The sequence below is a fragment of the Diadema antillarum genome, unplaced genomic scaffold (genome assembly GCF_040938485.1).
Source record: "Diadema antillarum isolate AM-2024a unplaced genomic scaffold, OU_Dant_1.0 scf00000068, whole genome shotgun sequence".
Lineage (NCBI taxonomy): Eukaryota > Metazoa > Echinodermata > Echinoidea > Diadematoida > Diadematidae > Diadema > Diadema antillarum.
In genome coordinates, this window is record NW_027270957.1 from 1,377,114 (window position 1) to 1,403,186 (window position 26,073).

General features: G+C 38.1%; 1 protein-coding gene across 1 annotated transcript; it reads left to right on the plus strand.

Moving 5' to 3' along the window:
* The first annotated feature begins 287 nt into the window (after positions 1-287).
* On the plus strand, positions 288-25,658 carry LOC139716625 (protein DD3-3-like). The gene is made up of 14 exons (XM_071628151.1): positions 288-376; positions 1,508-1,664; positions 2,859-2,936; positions 13,408-13,585; positions 15,686-15,868; positions 16,559-16,748; positions 18,479-18,642; positions 19,151-19,394; positions 19,772-19,834; positions 20,551-20,708; positions 21,162-21,305; positions 22,383-22,454; positions 22,975-23,146; positions 23,840-25,658. Exons 2-14 carry the CDS (start codon positions 1,515-1,517, stop codon positions 24,036-24,038), a joined length of 1,995 nt encoding a protein of 664 aa, XP_071484252.1. The 5' UTR covers positions 288-376; positions 1,508-1,514; the 3' UTR covers positions 24,039-25,658.
* Positions 25,659-26,073: the final 415 nt, after the last annotated feature.

Consider the following 26,073-nt stretch of genomic DNA (forward strand, 5'->3'; position numbering starts at 1 on the left):
AAGTAGTGTAAAAGACGAAATCTCGCATCTGGCGTTTTGCCTTCTTCAGCAGATAGGTTGAGAAAAGGAGACGTTATAACTCGCCTTTTAGGAGCAAAGAAGGTCGAAAAAAGAAGAGGAATTACCTTGTACATAATAAACTGATGATTTCTATGTACTGGAGTACAACAGAGAGATCAGTGTAGCCACCCCACCCCCGATTCAACAACCTGTTCCTTTCATCTCAGAACTTTGAGCTAGTGGCGAACTAGGCTCCGCCCATTCGACTGGGACTACTTTCATGACATCGTAGCCAAGATAAAGAACGACAACAATCACGTACTGTGAGTTAGAAGCAAACCTAAACTTGCCAAAGCAGAGAGAACTCGTAGTATTGGTAAGTGTGATACAACTTATAACTTTGTATGTTAAAGGTCTTATGCAAGTAATCAAATCAAATTTAACGTTATAGTAGTAAAACTGTGAAAGTCTATACTTTATGGGTGGTATGTTGACAAGTGTGGTGATGCCAGCGTCCCTAGAGCTTAGTCCCACACCCTGATTAAGATGTACTGTTCGGCTCAATTCACCGTAACAATTCTCGCAAATTTTAACCTGTAAATTTAGTGTTAGTGATCAGTTAATAAAGTTAACCGTAGGTTAGACGGAATGGGATCTGCAGCTCAAACAAGATAATGTAGTATACGCAGTATTGTAGTTCTTAGTGGTCATTCATTTGCATTAACTTTCGGCTTGAATGTATCCATGTTTCAATAAGTGATGCGCCAAAATTAGTGTAAGTTAGTGTAAATTTTATGTATCTCTGATCTACTACCGGTATTCAATCTAGCTTTCTTCCACTTTCACTAACAAATGCACTAAAGGATACCAAAGCGTACAGATGTGAGATGAAGTTGATCTTTGTGACAGATATAAAGGAGAGGGCCAGATGTTTTCATAAAAAGAACATACCGGTATCATTAAAAAGGCCCTTCGTAGTAGTAGTCTATGATGGATGATGGATTTTCAAGTCAATATGCCAAAGCTGATGTGAAGCAGTAAAGCAATTCGTCCATAAATCAACTGAACATATGTTGTCAAAAATTCAACTGCTGGCTACATCATGCTTTTGCACACAGTCAGATTTGTGCATGGGAGGTCAAACTTTGTTGCTGGTTTTTGAGTGATGATAACAGGCCTACAGAATTCATATTTACATTGATTATGTATTTGTAGAGCTATCTTGTATGATCAAGGATCTAAATTCTGAGATAGATGATCATGACACATAGAGGATTGTGAATGTTTAGTCATTGAGCTTAAGTTGTAGACCCCCCCCCCTGCACATACAAACATGCTGATGCTTACTCCAAGATTTGCACTATTCATTTATGCGTTTATCAAATGTTTGCGTTTAATTTGTTTTTTTGTTTTTGTTTCTTGCATTTTCTTTTCTCTTCATGATGCCTTTAATGAGTGATGACATTTAGAAATGTTAACCACATTTTACTTCTCTCTCCCCGCCCAGTATCACAATGATTTTCCGGTTTACCTCCTTACTGGTGGCTACCCTCATGTTGAGGGTACAAGCCGATGTCTACCTCCACAACCCTAGGGGATCCAACAACAGACTCAATGAACAATCAGCCAACAGACAGAATGCAAACAGGGCCTTTGACTCTCAGGTAGGTCTCCTGAGCTTTCGTATTTGAAAGGGGAAATGAAAAACAGTAAAGTAATTTAACATAAAGATTTGAGATTTCTCGTGCCAAGCGAGAAAGATACTTTAGCATGATTTCTAATGCTTTTCTATGAGATTGGGTGGTCAGCTTTGTTCTTTGTTTTCTTCTCAGCATTGTGGAGGGAGAAGTATTACGTATCACAACCAATTGTGTTAATTTTTCGGTTTGTGTTTTATGTTGTGTTACACACCTTACTCAGCTTCATGGTACATGCCAGGCTGAATTTGTGTGACTGCCCTGGACAAAACCTGCAAAAAAGTTGGTCAAAATGAATTTCCACTGTCTACATATTTAAAAGAGTGCAAAGCTGTAAGCGTTAAAATGATAAAACTTTAAATGGGATCATCGAAACCCATTCAAAAAGTGATTGAAATAAGAGAGCGTGGAGGTGTAGTTTCATAGACAAAGGAGAAAAAGAGTATTTAAATATTAGGATCACTCAGGTGTTCTGTGCAGAAGTAGCGGTGGAAATGTTGTCTATTTCTCAGTGAAAACAGTGCCTGTCTGAAAATATATGTTACAGAAAAATGGCTAAAATATCCAAATTTCAGTTTTACTGAAATTACTCTCCCAGGTAAGACAAACATCAAAAATTTGAGTTTGTCAACCCAAATTATGTTTTGGTTCATCGTTCAGAGAATCCTAATCTGCGATGGAGCTGGGTGGTCACTTTATACACTATATTATGTGTATAATTATTTGGTCAAATCGCAGGTCTCTTGATGACAGTGTAAACTGATCAGTGCACCTGTAGAAGAACTAGTAATGAGCTCAAATTATAAACCAGTTGTAATTAGTGTCAAAAGTCACATGGAAGTTTAAAAGCAGTCTTTTTTTTATTTAAAATCACTTGGCTAGATACATGCAGAGTAATGCCTACAGAGGTATTGTACCAATTTATATCCTTGTCCTCGTATGATAAAAGGGAACAGTACTCAGCAAGGCCTGTTTTGCCAGCTTTTATCTTCATCTTTTTGTCAGATTGTGGTGCTTCCTGCATAATTTTGATCTTGATGATTTACTATTCCTCTGCAAAATAAATGTGCTTAGAGTTATCACTTTGACCTACTTTCTTTGTTAATTATTACATTTGTTCTATTTAATTTTTCTACCCTTTTGTATCCATGTGTACTACAGAATAACAACAGGGGTGGATACAATGTAGGAGAAACGCAACAGAATGCCAATACCCAAGAAGAAAACCAGTACCGAATGGTAAGTCAAGCACTTTGTCTTGTTAGTACTGATCAAGAATGGACTAGAATTTTTTTTAAAAATTAGAATATTTTATGTTTTTAGATTACCAGGTATTGTGGGTGTATACATAGTATTGTATTCAATATCAAATTTCTGTTACTGTGGCAAGATTGTTGTGCTGTGCGTCAGATTCTAACTATAAAGTACTGTACTGTAAAGTACTGTGAGAGGTTTCTGAAATAATCTAATTAAGAATACATAGTTATGGACTTTGAAAGTTCTGAGTAAGTTTTGGTGAAGCAAGGATTCCCATAGCAACCCAGCATTAATATGCAAATAAGATGACGATGTCATGACCTCACAAGTCTCCCATTGACTTACACATGAACGCTGAAAGAATCTCTTTCCTTGAAATGATAACTTGTATCCATTGCATGTGATCAACAACTTTGTCGTATTGAAATATTGTGCTTGAATGACCAGTCAATAATTGACTGGCCTTGAGGGGGATAACTTAGCGCATTTATTGTCTGAAGTAGAATCTCATTGCCCAAGTCAAATGATATAACAAAATGATAAATGAAATAACATACAGAAAGAGCAAACTTGAAAATATGGACAGTTGATGTGATCATATCTTAAATTGCATTTTAATCAGGGGGAAAACAAGTAGACTATGGGGCAATTTACCAACATTGCCCACTTGCACTTGGAGCAAGAGTTTGTGGCCTTGTAGCCAGAGTTTAATGTATATCAAGCATTCATGCAACAGATGAGGCAAAGTACTAGTACTCACGTTTATTGCCTGCTGTTTTACATGCTAAGTCCCATTGATATTCTTCAGTGGACAATAAACAATATTTTAGCCCGCAGATTTGATTGCTTATTAAAATGGGGGCAATAAGATGGGAAAATTGCATTTCCGAGATGCCTGATGCTATTGTTACTGATGTCTTTTACAGGGGAAGAGTTGGTGTTTGCCAAATCACTGATCAATGTAAAATATCAATTATGCAATCCATTAGAGTTGCAAGTTAATGATGGCATTACCACTGCTGATGAGCTTTTTTTATACATGTTGCTGTGACATAGAAAATATTGGTGATGATGTAATGATACATGTAAACAATGTTGAAAATGAAAAGTTACCACTTACAATGTACATTTATTTGCTGGTTTAATACAGTTTATGTTGATGAGGAACTGAAACCTATAATAAACGTGGACAGAATTAACATCATGAGCATTTCAACTACATACTTGTGTACGTAACATTCCCCCATCCCCCACCCCATAAAAACATACACAACCAAATTGCATCATTAAGTTTGTTTTCAATCACAACACATAGCTTTCACATGTATGATCTATCCATATTATTGTCTTCTCTCTCTCTCTCTCTCTCTCTCGCTCTTTAGTGTAAACAGAATAAAATCTTGTGAAAATATCCTTATTGGTTCAAAAAGGATAAATTTTACTCCTTTGAATGTCATTTCAGTACATTCAGCAAGGTTTTGTCAATATGAAGAGAGGACCTTCAGAGTGGAAAGAGTTGTGTGTCAAATTATCCTTTCATAACACAGAACAAAAGTGGAAAGTAGACTCAAAATGGATACTGGATCTTGCTTTCATGGTGATTAGTGCCCAAAGATACCACATTTATTGCTTTCTGTGAGTTTGTGATAATACATGTAGTTTCATGCGACACCAACAATTTAAACTATCTCATTGCTGTACCCTTGCTGGAAGGACAGACCACTGACAAACAAAGCTAAAATAAAAGCATCAGAAAAGAATGAGGAGGGCTTTGGCATATGGGAGGGACCTACAGCGGGGGCAGAGTCAAGATTACCTTTAAAGGGTATTATTAGCACTATTAAAGTATGGTGAATGAGAAAAAAAGGATGATATTCATAAACAAGGTGTTTTATACATTTCTGGAAAGCTTAAGTCTCTAGGAATATGAATAATTAACTTTCAGAAGGTAGAAACATCTCCAGAACGATGGAGAGATGGTGTTTTGAGACCCTTTTCAGACCACCTGAACCCGATCTGACGGTGAAATTTTGGTGACCAAAATTATGACGTCACGAAATGTGCGCTGTCCTAAGCACTCCATCCACACAGTGGGCTCCGTCTATGGAGGGCCGTTGCGGACGTAGTTCGTTTGGGGCATACGTATGGAGGGGCGCGGCAGTTGCATACGTATGCCCGTTTCCATGTATGCCCCAAACGAGTTGTGTCCGAAGCGGCCTTCCATATCCGTCGCCTCGCCCTCGCACCACCCCGACTTTGCCACTGTCACTAACAATGTTATTGTCACTGTCATCACTCAATTCACTCTCGATGTCAAACTCAAAGTCTTCCCGTACAATATAAGGTAAAAATTGGACATTTTAATGTCTCAGCCGAGAAAGCAAATGCAACTATTAAAGACAGGCCAGATATTGCATCCGTTCACCAAGAAATACGTGCTTTATGAATGGTGGCCTCGATGTCCCTCTGCACTCGTAAAGGGTTTTGTTCATTTCGTGATGTCATATTTTAGGGCTCGAAAAAGACGGCTGTTCCGAAGCGAATATCGGTGAAGCAAATCAGTCAGTTTTAACTCGCGATTTCTCAGTGGCGCGAATATCTTTTAATAAGTCGCATTAAAAATCTCTTTGTAGGAGACATTTCCCTCTGCTTTGACACCTTATTTTATATGATTTTCTCGATTTTAATGTCTCGTTCACCATACTTTAAACACTTTTCTGAACATGAATTTGGGAGGCCCTGATGTCTTGGCATTGAGAATTGGTGACAGCACAATCTTGTTTCTTTAATCACAATCAAAATGAAAGTAAATCAAGTACTAGCACACTATCACCTTTTGGGGCAAAATGCTTGATGTTTTTCTGGGAACATATTGATGCCTTTCATAAACATATGCTCTTTGGTGTGCTTAACCTTGGAGCTAGATATATGTCATGCTATTATTGTTTTCATAGTGAATGCTCATCAATTGTCCTAGAGTATGATAAGTGAAGTCTTGTTCAGTCAGTGTTAATGCCATGTACAGATGATCTGCTGCTCGTATCCTTATCTTCCTCCTGTGCATAGTGTGCATAGAAACTAAATATGCTCTTGCTTTTTGCTTCATTATTGGACTCTCTTTCTTTCTTCTTTCCTTTTCAAACTTTGTTGTTTTTTTTCTTCTCTCAAACTTGTCCTTTCTCTCTTCCCTTTTTTATTCTCATTCTCATTTTTCTTCCTGGTCTTTTCCCTCACCTTCATCTGCTTTTCCTTGATTTCTTCTTGCTTACATTTTTCTTTTCTTTTATTTTACCTCCTTTTCACTCGTCATCATCATCCTTGCGTCAAAAAGGTGCCCAGAATATGTAGAACTTTATATATTTACGTCACTAATATTCTTTTAGGGATAGAATGCACTTTGCGCTGTCCAACATGTGTTTCTAGAAGTCAGGTGGTGATCGTATCTCACTAGTTTACGCAAGGATAACCACGTGCTGTAAAGAGGACTAACACCAGATTCGTACCCCCCCCCCCCCTCTTTACAAAAAGCCCAACAACAACCAAAGATGGAAGCTGAAAACAGACTATTCTGCATAAGGTGAAGTGGAGGTTTCCCTCAAGGGGCCTCACATTGTGCCGAACCAGGAAATAATTTAGAGCTTGGCCAGAGAAAGAGACATCAGTTTATTTCCAAAATGCCATCAATTACGTCACAGACATTCACAACAGCCCCAGGAACTAACCCTCAGTTTAACAGATTAACAAAGCCTGAAAACACCGCCATAAAGAAACAAGAACAACAAATAGGGCTTTCATAGTGCGTAGATTGCTTGAATAGAGCCAGGATGTATAGACAGCAGTTGCCATCACTCACAGGGGCCCCAATTCATTACGGAGGAGAGTAAAGCAGGAAGTACTTGCTCAGCTGCCTTGGATACAAACCAAAGGTTTAGCCTTATTTGGGCTTTAACTAGACCTACAGGGGACCCCTCTGAAATGACACAAAACAATTAGGCATTCATCCTCACCTACTCACCCACACCATTCCATCCACCCACCCCTAACCTGTCACCCATTCATGTCTGACAAGGGTGTACTGGAGTTTGACAGATCTTTATGAAGAGAACATTAGATCTCCTTTTGATTTCTTTCCCCCAACCCACCCCCCCCCCCCCTTTGGATGTGACCATTACTGGACAATAGCCTTTTGTGCTTTGAGGTAGAGGGTCAGTCCCTGGTCACTCATGTGTTATATCCTTCTCAGTACATGAAGGTCTTACTTCCTTGTGTGACTCGTTAAGTAAGGTATGTATTTGTTAGAATAAAATTGGCAGCTTAATATGTGGCTTCAAGTGGAGGGGGGTGGGGTAGGGCTACAAATTAGTGCTTAGAATAGCAATTTATTTCTTGAAGTTATTGGTTGCTAATATGAATTACAGATCTTTGCACGTGCACCAAGATGAAGCCTCTGATATGCCAAAATTGCCTGCTTTATGCTTAGAAAATGACTTTCAGAGAAACAACTTTCTTGCAGGGAATATCATGCTGCTGCTCATGCCAGAATGTCAATCCAAACTACTCTTGGAATTACACAAACTCACATTTCATTATCAACAGCTTTATTTGAATTAAATTTATTTATTTTATTTTTGCTGGAATAGCATTCCTGGAAAAATAAAATAAGGGAGGAGCTTAAAGTGTTGTCATTATCTTGTTATTGAACATCCTCATCTCAAGTCTTCATTTTTTTTTCTTTTCCACATAATGTGTGTATGCTGTGCATTCAACCATTCAACTCAAAATTATTCACACTCGCATCGTGTCTTTTTCAACTCCTGTTGAAGTTCTCTCAATTGAATTGTACATGATAGTAGAAATTGGGAATTTTTGCCTCAATTTTTAGTCCATAAAAGTGCTGTTATCATTATAACTTTAGAGAGATATGCCAATAAATGCATCAGTTTGAGTGGAATGAATACAGAACAGCAGTGTTGATACTTCAATACAAACTACGCAATTCCAATGTATTTTACAGGTGATTAAGTACACGTCATACACTAAAATAACCTTCATTTTTGTTTGTGTGTGTGTGTTGTTATGTCGTCTTATCCGAGGATGGTTGAATAGAGTCATATCCACTCTATAGGCCTATAGTATGCTTGACTAAATTGCAACCAAACCTAATGAATGTGATCAAAATGTGGAAAGCAGACAATTCAAGTACAACTGTAAAACTCAGCAGCAGATTATTACGTTTCAGTCATAGGGTGTTTAAACACAATCCTCGTTCAGCATCAAAGGCCACTGTGACCTGATTTATGCGAGGGGTTCAATCGTTGCAAACTACGCAGTTCAGAAAAAATGCTGGGAATAAAGTTTGAAGAACTGCATTAACATTGTTCACATGTGGTGACCCAATCAAGTATTTTCCTAGCTCTAAATTCGTGCATGCGGTACACATACACCGTCTCTATTCTTCCCCCCATCAGTTTACCATGTAGAGGAATTTGAGCGGAAAGAACAGAGCTGTTTGCTGCCCATTCCTGCAAAATCTCTTTGGGGAACATCCTTCTCACCTTGCAGTAGCAGTACTAATGGCCCAAATTGCATCTAGCATGATAAGAAAGAGATACCCCTCAGACTACCAGCAATTTACTTATGATTACGTAACAAGTGAGTAAAAAAAAAAAACCAAACCCCCCCCCCCAAAAAAAAAACCTCCTCAAATTCAAAATAACTGCAAAGTATGTTCTCCAACTAAAGAAGCAACAAAGAAAAAAGGATCTTGCGCATGTCTGCTCCAGAGATATGCAATGAATAGAAGTATTCTGCTTCTTTGCTTACAGAAATCAAGGGACGTTGTTTTGCTTTCACCATAATTTGAAATGCACTCAAAGGGTAGCAGTGTTGAAGCAGTGTGTTTAATGCAAATATTTGTGAGTTAAAGTGATTAAGAGAACAAGGGAAGCCACACGTATGGTGGTAGATACTGGTACCAAGGGGGTGTGAAATATAATCGGTAGTTTCCTCATCTGCTCAGCTTGATTTCAAGCAATTTCTAATTTCTCATCTATTATTTAATCCCTAGTTTACGCTGTGGTGGGTGAAATAGGAAGTTGTTAGTCATTGCATGGCCAGGAATTCTAATGTTTGATCGATTGTTTTGTATCCGCCTGCCTTCACTGGATGTCGCACAGGATGTCGAGGGTCGATATGTGTTTGTTCCAAAGGGCAGGTAGTGGGAAATGTGTGCGGATGATATGCACAGCTTTGCGGAAGGTGATTCAATGTGATTCCACCTTGATGCAGTTGTAAATTAATTCAGTGTACAATGTACATCGTATAATGTTCATTGATTGTTGGATTCTGTTAGTCTTATGTTTCCATTTTTATCTAACCACATCCAATGCAATATAAGCTTTTTAAATGAAAGTCATACTGTAGCCACAGGAGATGATTTCATTTCATGATGGAAAACCATTATAGAAAAAAAAATCAGGAAAGAGTATTTCCTGTAAATGTCAGAACAAATACTGCTTTATAAGGGATGGCTAGTAACTGATCAGTGGGAATCAGTGCTGGGAATGCTGCAGGGATGATTGTTCCAATCCTTGTGGGATTCATTTAAGAGTACATTATATATCTATTGTTGTGTGAAAATTATTTGCTTCAGAATGGTCTCATATTCAAGTAATGGGCAGTCTAATGTTTCCAGGTTAGCACACCATTAGAGTGACGGGGCGATCGTTAATGAGCCGTTAGCGATCTCCCCGTCACTGTAGAGGCACGCTAAACTTGAAACATTAAACTGCACATTACTTGAATATGAGACAATTCTGAAGCAAACAATTTTCACACAACAATAAATATATAATGTACTCTACATCCCTCAATCATCTTTCAGCATTCCCACTGATTCCCACTGATCAGTTACTAGCCATCCCCTTTAAAAAAAAATCCAAAAAAAAAACCAAAAAAAATTATGAATTCTTTCTGTAAGAAGACATCAATAGTTTGTATTTTTGCTCAAATTTAAAGCCCAACATTCATGTAGTCAGTCCTAGCCATGGAGCTCTCAATGCCATTCTAAATGCATCCCACCTGAATTTGTAATTTTAAACTTTAAACAACCATGAAGAGCTTTCCAGCACATGTACTCTTGATTTAAAACAACATCAACAACAGCAAAACGGATAATGAAAATCAAACATGGAAAAGATGTGATTTTATTTGAATTTATAAGTGAAGGAAAGTTCCCTAAAATATTTCATAGTTCTGGTGATTCTTATTCACAATATTGTAAATGTTACTAACATACTTTACAAGTGAAGTGAAAGAGAAATCACTTTGTAATGGAGGGGAATGTGTGAAAAAAAAAAGTCTGTTAAAATCAGATAGAGAATTTGAGAGTGTATGGAAAGAAATATGACTCTTGTAGTTTGGTGCACTTTCATTAAGATGTGCCTGTCGATATTGTTTTACCTGGAGAATTTAATCTTGTTTATGTGATTTTGCTTTATATTTCTTTACGTGTACCTGAATTGCAATCCCTGTTGACCCTGTCACTCATTTTGTCCGATCTCATCTAAATTTTGTCCTTAAATCATCATCATTGGGGCAATTCCGCAGTTAGGTGGACATGACATGGATAAAAGAAATGTGCCTCTTTATCTTACCCTTTGATCTAGGTATCAACTAATGCCATGGATGTTCACCAATCATTAGGGTCTTTAAAATTCAGTAGATTTTATTTTTCGTATTTATTGATTTTGCGAGATCTAAAACCATCATTTAAAATGTACATGTGGGACTGGGGACGCTGAAATTCACTTAAATGCAAATTACAGTGGGTTCCTTTGAAATTTTTTCCTCAAAGTTTTGCTAAAGGGTAAAAGATGAATACATTTAAATACTCCAGAAGTCATGTGACATTTTGTCAATTACAAAAGGGTGAAATGACCTGCGGAATTACTCCGGACAAATGTAACGTTACTAACCGTAACGTTACGAACCATGCTTTTGGGGGTCTAGCTAAAAAATTATCGGTCGAACTGCTAAAAAAAATTGCATGAACATTTGTCATGATGCAATAATTGAAATTAATGCAACACTTTGTTTGAAGTAACTTGAATTTTTGCACACTTTTTGTTACAAGACATTGATTTTTTTGTCATGTCCTTTTTTCGTAACGTTACTAACCAGCCCTTTAAGTTGCTATAGCAATTCTAATATTTCTTGGATTGTGTTCATTCTTTTCTGTATCATAAACCTGGGAAGGATGAACATGTTTTTGTCATAATTTTGACTTGAAATGAATAAATGGTAATTTAGTGGTAAAAACAAATATCTAAATTTGTTCAAATGTAACGTTACTAACCGCGGAATTGCCCATTGGGGCATAAAACCATAAGAGATTACATGAAATTTCCATGTTTGTATAGTTATTTTGGGGGTTGTTCTGTGGATTTCACTTCCTTTGTTGGTTTGGTACTTTTCTTTCAATTTGCTCTGGCAGTCTGCCATGGGTAGTGAATCATGCAAGGGAAAAATTATCTTCAATTGAAAAATGATATCAAAAATAGAAGTTGTTTTTTCCCCAAACACAGTACCTCATTGAAGAAATTACATCATAATACATTATATCCTTTGTCAATAAATTTCACGTCTAAATTTATATCATATTGAGGTGTGACTATGTCATCCGTGACGTCTTCTTATCGAATTGGTTCTCAATGTGTCTACATTTAAACTTATGTTGACGGCATCCGTTCGTTTTGATGTAATCATAGAAGATGTTTGTAAAAACCAGAATTACATCATGTGGCAATAGAGCAAGTATGAACTGCAAGCAAGTTTATCATAAATTTGGCATTTTGCACCAGAAAAGTCTAACTGCCTTTTTTTTAAAATTCTGTTTGTGTTTAGGAACTTCCAGAGGAATCATGCCATCTTACTTTAAGCTGAAGTAGAGTTTTGTTTCATAAGCAAGTTTTAGACTGGAAAGACTGCTATTCAGAATGAATCATTTGACGTTGAACTATTTGTAATGATAATCTTCTTCACAGGAGATATCCATACTCCTCCAATATGCCTAATTTTATGCTTAAAGGGGAAGGCTAGTAACTAATCAGTGGGAATCAGTGGAAATGCTGGGAGATGATTGTTCCAATCCTTATGGGATTCATTCAAGAGTTCATGGTATATCTATTGTTGTGTGAAAATGATTTGCTTCAGAATGGTCTCATATTCAAGTAATGTGCAGTTTAATGCTTCCAGGTTAGCGTCCCTGGTCAGTGACGGAGCATTAATCTGCACATTACTTGAATATGAGACCGTTCTGAAGCAAATCATTTTCACACAACAATAGATATACAATGAACTCTTGAATGAATCCCATAAGGATTGGAACAATCATCTCCCAGCATTTCCACTGATTCCCACTGATCAGTTACTAGCCTTCCCCTTTAACCCATTGAGGATGGGCTGATTTTGCTATGTCAAACACACACTTCCCATAGACACTTACCCGAGTATACTCGAGACTTGTCCTCAACGGGTGAACATTAAAATGTTCAATACACACAGCCAGTCAGCACATCTTGTGTGTGTGTGTGTGTATGTTGCTATGTTAATTTGTTTATCTCAAATTCCTCTGTATAAGACTGAGAATATTATTTAGCTGTACATGAGAATTTCTGTTCCTAATTATCTAAGAAGCAATGATAGTAGGAATTGTGTTTCAGAGTAAATTTTGTGTGCAGATCTTGATCCTTGAAAGGAACAAAGAGTGCCGGACTGTTTGTGATGATATCAAATGTGTCAGACCATGTTAGTCTGAAAAAAAAAGAGTGGAATTTTATTGGTACAACAGTGAAAATTTGGTCAAAATCAGATAACAATTAAGAAAGTTATGAAATGATGTTAATTTGTGCAAAAAAAAATTCTCAGATATTCTTTAGTCGATGTTAATAGAATGCATTTTAAAATGAGTATAAAGTTGATGATGTCTTCATGTCACAATTTTCCATCTACGGCATCTTATATGAAAATATTCAGTTTTTCTGCTCAAAAGTGTGAAACAAATATTTATGGAGCTGACTAATTTCTGAATATTGATCAGTCAAATATATATTAGGAGTTGAGGCTGGGGCATAGATTTGTGCATTTGAACAAACATTAAAAAAAACCTTTAAAAAAGCTTAAAACTAGATGACAAGTTGTGAAGGGATGGTATCATCAAGTCACTCATACTCATATCAACTTTTTGAGAAGTGTTGTGTTAAGATTAAGGAAACTGCTTCATTTTCATAACTTCTGTAATTCTTGTCCAATTTTAATCAAATTTTCAATATTGTGCTAATGAAAATTTACTCTTTTGTATCAGACCTTAACTTTTAACATATTCGGAATTCTATTTTAGAGGTTTTGATATAAAATATCTAATGAGCAAGTGTGCCTTTGCATTCTTCCACAGCAATTCTTTGCCAGTGCCAACTTTGAGACGATGCAGAACGACCAGGGAAAGAGCTTCTACACTGTGGAGTGGACCAACCAGCACGGCTGCGGTGGTGATGAGGACGCAGACCCGCACAAGCTCAACTGCAACATCGTCATCCAGTACATGTGCCAGCCCAATGCGAACACCGCCCAAGGTACGTACTGCTACGTGCTCAGTGCAGCGCAGCTCTGTCAAGAGTGCACCAGGCTTGCAGTTAACACACTCGGCACCGCCGTTCTAATCATTTCTATTGCTATGGCATCCAATGACCTCTCTTTTAGTTTTGATGTTCAAAGTTGATGGATAAGAGATAGTTCATCTGAACCCTGTGAGTGCTTGGATGCTTTGCTATAACCTGCCAGGTAGTTGATTTCCCAACCCAAACCTGCATAAAAGTAAGCTGGCCCACCTAGGTATAGCAACAATTTCCTTCCCAGCAGGAAGGTCAAGATGACAGAATAGGAATTGGGATGATTAGATAATCTTTCTTATCGGTTTCCATGCATGTGGGTCTATTTGGTGACTAAAAAAGTGCTCAGAACAGGCATGTCTATCAGTAAACAAAGCATAGTCACTGTGGTTAACATTTGTCTGTTAACATCATTCAAGACTTACGTTGAAATAGCCACATTATTACTGTAAGTAGAAGGTGTCAACCGTTTACATTTCTTGTGAAAAAGACTGACATATTCTCAATGTTGATTTCAGGAATGAAACAAAAAATTAAGATTTGTTGATAAATCTGACTTCTTTGTCGTGGATGGATATTAGATACTAAGTATTTGAGGAAAACAGCAAAAACTGCACAGAGCAGCTTCACTCATCAGTGCTGAGTGCTTTCCGGTGGTTTCTCTTTATAAGTATAATCCAGACAAATTATTTTATTCATTTTCCTGTCTGATTTCTGATAAATTTTTCTCCTATTGATTCATTTTATTCTTAGAAACGGTGTGAAAAATGTTAGGACTGTTTAATATGAAATATGTTGAAAAGTGCAATGCTATCATGTTTTGAAGGTATGGTATCCTGTTTCAGTCAATCTTAAAATCTCTTCCACTGATTGTATAGTATGTGATAAGATACCGCGTCAGAGTTTGAGCTTTGTTTTGAGAGCCTGCTTGAGTGTCTGTTACCAAACAGAACATGCAGATAGCAGGTGACCTTTACCCTTTTGCGGCAAACCTAGTAGACGTCATCGGCCCAGTTTTAACGGTTTATGTGTCTCCTCATATTTGCTTTTGTTGTTTGTTCATAGATAGATGATAAAATACTGAGAGGCAAGATAGAGATTGACAAGTATGCATTCAGTATAGGGTTAAATTACCAGTGAAGAATTTTATCCATTTGAGAAACATGTTTGAATCAATCATAGATTGCATTGAGCTTTTTAGACTGAATAGGAAATTGTATTGAATCATATATACAGTATGTCTGATTATTCATCACAAGACCTTTATGCTTTTATGCGTACGCTCGAGAGGAATGTGCATAATATCTATATGTGCACCATCAAAAGAACTGATTACCAAGAAAAGGTGGTATTTAGACACTAACGCACAGAATCTACAGTCTGTGTCCATCGCTTTTCATAGCACTTGCTTTCAAGCACTCATTTTGGCAGCACCAGTTTGGGCGAGGCTGGCAGAACGATCTATTTGTTCTTGCAAAAAAATCAAACACATATTTTATGGTACAGTCTGTGGTCATGCATTGATGCATGGCTTTATACATAATGTGTTTGAACGTGTCTGTTAATGCATGAAAAAAAAAATACTGTGTTTGGTGAGCTGCGCCTTTGTAAGGATACATGTAGTTTGACTTTGACTAGCGTGGAGTGTAATTTTTGCATGTGATATGACTAATAACTTTCTAGACTAAACACTTTTTGGTCACCCTTGTATTTCTCTGCCCACATTCAAAACCCAAAATGATGAAACCCAGTGAAAATTATATAATCAGATAATAAGGGGGAAAAAAAGAAATTGCAATGTGAGTGTGGAAGGTAACCATGCTCGATGCTCAAATTTTAACAAGAGTCCACCCCCCCCCCCCCCCACCCACACACCCTCTTCTACTCTTTTTTTAAAATGTTGAAGGCTTTAAAAGTGCACTGTCACTTTTAGTGACAGACTTTAAAAATCCTGCAACAAAGTATTGGTCAGCATGTTCAAAATGAAAATGCAGACTTTGCCTTGGGTGTATAAATCATGCTCATTGCTTTCCTATCTCCTTTACCTATTGCACGTTTGTCCAGGCGATGACGATACTATCCGCAATGGCGAGAACACGAACACACAGAATCACACTCCACGCAACAATGCCAATGAGAACCAGAACCAGGCAGCCAACCGCAAGAACAACAATGTGCAGGCCAACCGCTTCCTGCAAGAGCAGTGGGAAAATTATGATGCCTGCTACATCCGAGAGAGAAACGCCGGTGAGTGATGCCATCCCCATCCTAGCTGGTTGTCAAGGAAACTCTTCCCTCCCATCTTCTTCTCCTTGTCACCATCCTCATCTCCCGATACTCTCTATATCACTTACACTTAAAGTTACCTGAGACTTCAACAATTGTAGGTATCGTATTGTTCATGCTTAACCTGTTGAGGATGAGTTCAAAGTATACTCAGGCAGGTGTATATAGGAAATGCGTGTTGTAGCAAAATCAGTCTGTCAACGGGTCAATGGCACCTTTATGGTGCATGGACTTATGATAATACATATAATTGAACTATACTAATCGATCATTAACTAAGAATATCCTGACTCTTTTCTTACATTTCACTCTCTCCTTCCACATTGCATCCACCCTTGTAGTACAGTGGAATAAGTTTACCTCCACTAAGGAGGTTTATTTTTGTCAGCATTGATTTATTTGTTTGTCTGTCTGTCTGTCTGTTTACAAAATATCTCAAAAATTGTAGAACAGATTAGTATCTACATAACACCATGTCTCCATAACATTAACAAATATCAATAGCATGGTTAGTGACACTTTGCATTTTGTTATACATACAATACATACAACAAAGAAAGACATTTTTATGAATGTATTGCCACAACCACTGGGGTCAACCTGAAAAGACCACTCAGAACAATTGTCTGTGATTCTTTCCCCCATGTCCAGGCCTGTTTACCGCTGACCAGAAGCTGAAGAACAACAACCAGGGCTACAGCTCGGCCATCTTCACTCGCCAGAACCCCAACGGCCAGCGCAGGGGATACGAGTGTCCAGAGGAGCGCGACTACTACCCGTACTGGCACCCCAACCAGTGGAGGGATGCTGCCATCTTGGTCGGAAACATGTCCGAGTGCGAGTGAGTACAGAGAGCATGGCTGCCAAAATCCCTACACCAAAGTCAGGGAGGTGCTAATAATGCAATGAGGAAACACTTTACATGTTACAGGCATCCCAAGAGGTTGACAATCATTCCCAAGTCATCAGGGTTTGGGGCTTATGTATGTATCCTCTTCTCTTGTCATTGTCATAATATAAAGAGATTTATGATTTGTTGAGAGCCTGTAGCAGAAATCAGGGAGACTTTACAACTGTATATGAATTCATGCAACAAAGAGAAAACACAATTTAAATCACTTTTTTTTTTTTTTAGCAAGTGTGGCACAGGGAGAAAAATGTTAGCCTTGTTGAGATTTATCAACTCGTCTCAAACCTGGTTGAAAAGAAAAAATCAATGTGTTGAAGTCAGGGAAGTCTCGTTTATCTTGGTCTTGATTCTATTCAGTGCATGAGTGGAAGACCTTCATGCTAATGGAATATCTGAGAGGATGTCAAGAGGTCACTCTTGATTGTCAAGAAAGCTAGATACGTTGTATATGTAACATTTGGACATTGTTTAACAATGTTTCCAGTTAAAAAACAAAACAAGCTGTATTGTGCTGCATAGTGGTAGTGTGTCTGGTATTGTGAGAAAATGAAACCACAGTAAAGATGATGCGATTCTTCAATAATGTGTGGGGTTTTTTTAAGCATTGTAGAGGTGAAAATATTTGAATAGTCAGTGCTCAGAGGAATTTGTGCCACGCTCAATTCTTTTGTGGACAGCAATGCTAAATAATTCATTTTACAAATGAGTTCACTCTCAAAGCTGACATTTGTCCAGAGGTAATCCTGATAATGGCATACCATAATTTTAGCAACTCTCATATGCTTGGGTATTTCTGGATTCATTTGAACATTGCACAGCACAGTCAGCAAAGTAAAACGATGTTCTAAATTTTACCCACTATGTGGGTCAAACAATATTTTTAACAAGAATAGGTGAAAGCATTGGCAAAGTGATCATTATTTGCAACCAGTAGGCTTGCATTAAGCTCGTTTGAAAACAAGAAAAAATGCAGGCTGATTCAGCTGCTTGCATTCTTCAGCTACTGGCCAAATGTCCTTGGACTGACCATCAGTGAATAGGGGTCACATGATCTAGGTAATCCCTTTTTTAATGCACTACTGTTCATGTTGGATTGCGACAGAATGGGTGGGCATAACTGGCATTGCTGCCAAGCGTCGAGGAGTAACGTACTCACCGCATGCCAAAAGAATATTTTGGCGAAGCATATCTATTAAAGTGAGGAGATATTTCAGTGGTTAAAGGTGCAAGTCTCTCGTTGTGCAAATTATCATTTTGGGAGATCTGAAATAGCCATGTCCTTATTGCAGGGCCCTTGGGATCACAACTCAAGTGGAACATACATTTCAGCACTCCATGTACAGTGACAGCATACTGATGATATGTTGTCCAAATAATCAGACTTTTCAACTCTTTGTCTTTGGGCTTTGGTCAGATTCAGAGAGCGAGAGACTGAAGAAAAAGAAAATGAAATTGAATCAGTGAGATTAATGAGCCATTTAAAAGGTGGAAATGATGAATGCTTTTTGGAAAAACTTGAAGGTGAATGGAACGCCTCCTCCAACCAACTCAAAGGAGTTCTAAGCTAGATCATTTATCACTTTCTCATCAGTATTTGGCATTACGTGTTATCACTATGCTTTCCTCACGTGTATCAATTATTCACCTATCCCGACCCAAAGGTACTACCAAGCGGAGAGTTTCAACGTCCAGGAGAAATACGAGTGTGTGGAGTTCTATGGCAACGGACAGCGCAAGCATGCCTCGCGGTACAATAATGAGGCCGACTGTACAGCTAATGATGGTCAGTGGCTGGCGTTTACCAACTACCTCGAGAAGGCACCCCGTAAGTTGATTTACCTCTAAGGATTTTGCAGAGAGGATCATTACGAATAGCATTGATCTGATATCAAAAGTCAGTGAATGGGGTACCTATCATCGTCTGAGAACCAAAAGGGAGCTATCGGGTTCTAAGATTTGAGAATGAATAAAAATGAAATAGTAAATTTTCGTGAAATGAAAAGTTTATTTAATCAAGTGGGTAGAATATAAGCATTGTTCCAAATATCAGGTAAAAGAGCATCTTTGAGGTTTTGATTTTTAATATTTTGCTGAAAATAAAAATGATCTAAAATTGACGCCATAATGTAGAGGAGATCGAGCTCTACAATGTGATACCAATAATTCAATATCCCCCAAAATTGCGTTAACGGCCTTCTGGTTCCTAGCAGACTATCAATATTACAAATGTTTTCAGTTCCATTGTTTTTGCGTTTTTGTTACTTCACAATCTTTCCTTGTCATGGTGGATGGTGTTCATTTCTGATACGCTTCAACTGCCTTCTCCCTCCTAGAATTCAACACAGAGGCCCAGTGCAACGCAGCCACGGGCAACGGAGTCACCTACAAGTGGGGCCGTCCCTGGAATGAGCAGAACATGCAGTGCCTGGTGGCCCTGACGGCCCCCGACTGCCAGCAGGCCCCCTGGACCAGGGTCAACCACAACGGCAATGCGCGGGGCGGAGAAGCCAGCCGCTACACAATGACACTGCCTTTCTTCCCATCAGCCACGACACAGAGGTGTGCCATGCGTCTCAGGTAAGTGTTTCCTTCGCCTTTTCATCTTCATGAACTCGCTCACTTCCACTAAGAACTATACTGTAAAACCAGACTGTAATAAATTTTGCAATTGGTTTTGTTAGGGAGGTTCTCATTTTAAGGTGTTTGTACATTGAATGGCTCAGACTGTAATAGATTTTGCAATTGGTTCTGTTAGGGAAGTTCTCATTTTAAGGTGTTTGTACATTGAATGGCTCTGGATTATTGATTTTCTTTAATCAAAAATTGTGCTCCAGCTTAATTCTACTATATGCAGGTGATATTGATATCATACTTCCCCCCCCCCCAAAAAAAAAGTATATATATATATACATGTACATAATCCTGTCTTTTTCTTTTTTGCCACCACATTCTAGGTATAACATCTCAACTGATGATTATGATCCATGGAACACCACATCTGCACAAAACCAAGATACGTAAGTATAAGACAACATATTTAACCTCTTTAAAAAAAAGAAAAAAAAAGGACAAGGTGGCTCCAAGACAAATCTGAACCTGATCCTGGAATGAATTACTGATCCAAGCTTGTCACGTGGTCATGAAATTGTCCATGGTCCAGGAATCGGGCGTTCAATGTCAGCCAAGAAGAGTATTCAGAGTGAGAATCCCACTGGTTATACCCTCATAGACACCTTGTTCATCTGGTGGTAACCTCAAAAAATTTGTCAGTAGAAATACAGCACATTTGGTTTAACAGGACATTGTCAGTTTTTCTTTTAATTTCATTAGCATTTGCTAGTCATACAGTAGGCAGTTTCAGAATGTGAAAATGCAGTCATGCTATGAAATCATGCTGACTATCTTTCAAGAAATATCTATGAATAAAGGAGGTAGGCATTCAGTTGAATCATAGTCTACTCCGCATAACCTCAGACTTTCTATTTTGTTCTTTTCTAACAGATATATAAAATAGGCATGCACAGGGAAATGTTAATAGTCTCCACATATTTTTGATGTGTGCAAAAACGTACAAAGTTTATAAATTCCTTTCAGCGCTATCCTCACCCCCCCCCCCCTCAAAAAAAAAAAATAAAATAAAATAAAAATCTGAAGCAGGTATGTCGTATAATCTCGGAGTGATATTGAAAGTTCATTGTTTTCCCCTTTCATTCCTGTTCCCACCATGATATAGGGCAAACAATGTTCAGAGTCCTGTCCAGCAGAACCCCTACGTGAACATCGGTGCTGACAACACCCCCTTACGTCTGGCCATCAACACCGCCCAGTTTGGACGTGTATTCCAGGACCGGTCTCATGCCTTCCTCATCATGCCACGCGCAAACACCCAGGGTGAGATATTTCTCAGTTTTTTTCTCATAACATCATTATGAGGGTTGTGCATAATGCTTGTGAAAAACCCCCCAAGCTGCATGAGATTTCACCTGCAAGTGATGTTTGATATTCATAACAGACTAGCGGAGACATTTTTCTTTTCGTCAATAGTTTTTATGAGACAATGAGTGCTCTATACATTGCCGTCACAAGTTTGTAATGCAGTTTGATGTTCACGATTTTTAGATGGTTCATATATTGCCAGCTTATACTATGACATGAATGTGAGCCATTCTAATCACCTCTTTTCCTGTGGGAATTTCGCTTATAGTGTTGTCCCTTGAGTATGAAGTTTAAAAGAAAATTATATCTTTCAATAATGTATGAATTATATCAACAGTCCAATAAAGTTTTCCAATTTAATTTATACGACTGAAACATTATGTGAACATTTTCTCTTTGGATATGCAGCTGTCCAGAATGCCAAAATCTTCAACCTCAATGTGAGAGGGAAACGAGGCAATATTGTACAGACTTACCCAGCAGTGGAGTACGATTTCATGCCAAACAGGCTGGAAGTCTCGGCTAATGATATGGTGCACATCCAGTGGACAGGTCAGTACTTGCACCGTGAAACATGGCTTTTGCTGTGGTCCAGTGATATAGAAAGTGATTTACCTAAGATAATGACATTTGTTGTGATGTTGATAGTGATGATGATGTTGACAATGATAACAATGATGGTGACAATGGTGATAATGATGATGGGGATAATAGTGATGATGATGACACAGTTAAAGATGTTGGTAATATTAATACAGTGATGATCACAGTGTGGATAATACTCACACATTGACTTCTTTCAACAGTGAGGATGATGGTGACGATGATGGTGACGATGATGATGACAATGATGATGATGATGATGATAGTGACTTTGTTGATATTGACAAGCTAGTTGGTGATTATGATATTAGCGGTAGTAATGGCATACCACTGCATATAGTGATGTTGATATTTCTGTATTTGTATTATAAAAAGTCCATTGAAAATTTCAAGAGTGATTTGAAAACAAGCACCATAAGAGAAGATTCTGAGAGAAAATTTAGTTTTCATTGGGTTTGCTTTTTAGTGCAATAAAGACTCTTCTTAGCAGCTCCTAATAATTATGCATATATATGTGATTAGTGTTTCAGGGAAAAACTTAAACGGAATGGCTAGTAAGTGATCAGTGGGAATCAGTGGGAATGCTGGGGGATGATTGTTCCAATCCTTGTGGGATTCATTTAAGAGCACATTATATATCTTTTGTTGTGTGAAAATTATTTGCTTCAGAATGGTCTCATATTCAAGTAATGTCCAGTTTACCGTTAGCGATCGCCCCGTCACTGTACAGGCAAGCTAAGCTGATAACATTAAACTGCACATTACTTGAATATGAGACCATTCTGAAGCAAACAATTTTCACACATCAATAGATTTGTAATGTGCTCTTAAGTGAATCCCACAAGGATTGCAACAATCATCCTCCAGCATTCCCACTGATTCCCACTGATCAGTTACTAGTCATCCCCTTTAAGATCTGGAGAGGGACTTATCAGAATAACTGCTGCTTTGCTGTGTTTAGGTATTGAAGACAGATCGAAAGAAATATATTTATGTCCATTCTGGAATGCTTCTCTTTTCTCACAGGCTCCAACCGCCACAATAACAATGCCCCTGGGGGAGATGGACAGACAGGAGATGCTGGGGAAGGACGAGGAGGTAGGTCCAAAAACTTTGCGTCCTTTTACCTCTTAGGGTCGTCCGACTGTCATGGCTATGGATTGTCTTTCATACGGCAATTTCACTGGCCTGTACCTTGCAATAATTATAGCTGACTTTAAATGCTGTCACTATGGCAGTCGCTGGGCGAAAGTTTTTTTTTTTTCTTATTTTTGTTAATACTGAATTCCATAGGTGTACAACTTATTGTAGAGAATCACACAATAGTGTACATAGATCGTGACGACACATCTCGGGTATAAACCAGATGTGATTTTGTCCTGCAGTACACCTTTAATCCCTCTCAAAAGTACTTGGAAAGAGTGAATTTCTCAGTTTTTCTGTGAGGAAACACATAAATTTTATTAACATCATTTTAGGCAGTTAAGTCACAAGTAAACTCTCTTCAGAAGAGTGGCATCTCAATTTCTTCTTTTTGTGCGTCATAGTAGGACAAAATTTGAACACTATATGTCATTTATTGCTGAGTATTTGTTGCTGTTTGCCTCTATCCCTGCAGGAACGGATCGCAGCAACTTTGTGCAGATGCAGAATGCCCTGGACAACTACCCCATGCCTTTCAACGATGCCAACAGCATGTGGACGGGGGCACAGGTGCACTGGACGTACATGAATGGCAACCCCACTGCCGAGGACCTGGCCATCAATATGGCCAGCTCGGGATACTACGAGTGAGTTTGTTAACTCCAGTGAAATATCTCTACCATCACATCACTGCATTTTATCCCATTCTGACTAGTATTTTGCTCTTTACCCGTCAAATAAATATTGCTTTCTTATTGGGTATCCCTGTTCCTCTTTTTACCCTTTTCCATTTTCCCTCAGTGCATGTTCATGTTACTTTTCGTGCACTACTGCTTCCATATTCACAAGATTTCTTCCCAGGATTGGAATTTACTCTTTTATTGCATAACTGGGGTTAGTGATTGCCCTGTAAATGTTTACAAATAGAATGGATGCAGTCAAGATAGCACAGGTGGCATTCTTACATGTTAGACTTATGAGGCAATGCATAACGGCAGACCATGTTTCGTGTATTGTGGGGAAATTTAAAAAAAAAAAATGTTTCAAACATGATTTATGGGCCTCATTCTGAGGTCCTGTTTTTTAGAGACATTCAGGATTATTGAACAATGAAATAATTGCAGCTACCATAGGGTGAAATAGATGAAATACCGGTACTTCCGCATCACTGGATGTAGCTCGGGCTGCTGCATTAGAAACTGCAAGTATTATAGGCTGCTATATGAAGTGGGACATACATATGTCTCTAGCTGTTTTGATGTCGCCTCTGTGTTTTGTTTGAGCTTGCTTTGAGTACTAAACTAAAGTTAATCCGTTGTGCCTCTACAATTCTCCCTCAGGTGCAAAGCCCAGGCTACGTGTGGAGGCGAGTCGGTCCAGGCCAAGAACCAGCTGAATAACCTCCTCAACAATGCGTCACCATCTTACGAGGGAGCACTCATCCAGTTCCCGACCGGGACGCACCACTACATGAGCACGCGCAACAACAACTTCAGCAACCGCTCGCAGAAGGGAATGCTTAAGGTCAACCCAGCATAAAGGGGATGACTCCTTTAATCGCTCCTGTCAACAACAAGAGATAACATGGATAATTGCTATTGAAACTGAGAAAATGAAAAGGCATCCCATTTCAGTTTGCTGCCATCAACTCTCTTTCTTAGATAGTGAAGACAATTTTTCCACTTGTGCTGTACGACGGAAAGGGATTAGTCGAGAATGATGATACGCTGCCCATTACCAAGACACCGTCATTGGGTATTATTCCGTTTCGTCACATTGAGTGTATGGCTCAAGACGTGACAACATCTCTTGTGCCCTCCACTCATTGGCTGCCTGAATCGAGAGTGGTGCGAAACCAAAGGTCTACCCACAATCCAAAGTTGGGCAGTGTAAAGTGAAGGGGTAGTGCACTTAAACGAGTTACGTTAGTTAACTGATGTTGCAATAGTTAAGTGCCTTAAATGCCTTCAGACGAATGTGTATGCAGCTTTATATTAATGTTTTTTCTTCTCAGATATATTTTACCTTAACACTTCAAGACCAAAAAACTTTCATAGGAACTTTTTAGCAGAAATATTGATGAGTAATTAAAGTGATTTCCCCCCTTTTTAAAGATAATTTGTTATCTGTGTGTATACTGCAAAGGCATGCATTTTTGTGATCTTGAAAAGTTTAATTACACTTGTGAAGTATGTATCATGAAATACACATGCATTGCAAAAATAATCGCAAAATGATATGTTTTGATAGATCTAATGGTTCAGTTAACTGAAGATATTTGGGCAAAGAATGGAGCGCCATTTTGGGATGTCAATAAGAGTTTTATATTTGATATATATGTTTTAAAGTACTCTTCTGTTTCACATTTAAAAGGCAAGATAATGATATGGACTCCTATACAGCACAAAATACTAATATTGGGTTCAAAATGGTTTGCAATATGTATGGATGTCATAACATTTTATATTCACCAATCACAGTACTTTGTAGATGTGCTGTACAAGTGATCAGTGTCATATTTTTCTTACTTGTATGACCTCAGAAAGAAATTCTAATATCAAGTATTGTCATCTAGAATTCCACCATGTTGGGCATTTCTTATATTTTTAATTTCCCAAAAATACTGAGAAAGTTTATGGAGGCAGAGATAAAAAGAAATGACAAAGAAAATATCAAGAGTTGATGTTTGATGTCAGAATTCTCTCCAGCATTTCATTGCCTATTCTCTACAGCATATTATATTTCTGTCCAGATGGCCGTGGAGTGAACAGTTTTCATTCAATCATGACTTTTGACATTTAAACATTTTTGAATCTCTGCATCTGTCAATTAATCCATTTCCTACCAAAATTCTGAAACCCCCATGGACTGATTTTTGCCTACCAGATCCCCATATTTAATGAGTAAAGCCTCTCTGAGCCAGAGACTTTAAAGAGACTTTACAGCATGATTATGTTTTCTGCACCAATCTGCACTCAAACCACACAATAGGTTAAATTTTTGATTGCTGCATCATATAAGAATAAAACCAAATTGATGTATATTACTGTCTTTCAGATGATAGAAATTTATTTGGTAAATTGTGTGTGATCATTCTCCTTCATTTCCTTGATATAAAAGGCGGGAAATGAGACTTCTCATTCCCATGTGTTGATGTATGCAAACATATCCTGTAGGATATGCAGAATTATGTGTGTATCATCCATGCAATAGATGTGCATATGTATACAGTATGTGCCAGCTGATCGCTCTCATCACACTCTTGAACAGCAATTGGACAGTATGCATACCTCTATTTCTCTGTTGATGGTAGATTGAAATGTTATCATGCTGGTGGAAAATTGTTTGTACATTTACCTAGGGAGTAATTTATATATGTATGTCCAACAAGATTTATATTTCAAGGATGATACATTTTTTTGTATAGGATGCATTTGCACATTTATATTTTTCCACAGACAATTGATTATTAGATCTGTAAATTGCATTTTGATGATACCATGTATAACAAATGAATGTTTCTACCACCGGTGTGAAGAGTATAGTATCGGATATTTCTTCATGATATGTCGTG

Excerpts from the sequence above, each read along its gene's own strand:
- LOC139716625 (XM_071628151.1), top strand. The coding sequence starts at position 1,515 with ATGATTTTCCGGTTTACCTCCTTACTGGTGGCTACCCTCATGTTGAGG. Across the intron at positions 19,835-20,550 it reads TCTGCACAAAACCAAGATAC|GGCAAACAATGTTCAGAGTC; the intron begins GTAAGTATAAGA and ends ACCATGATATAG. Across the intron at positions 21,306-22,382 it reads GGTGCACATCCAGTGGACAG|GCTCCAACCGCCACAATAAC; the intron begins GTCAGTACTTGC and ends CTTTTCTCACAG.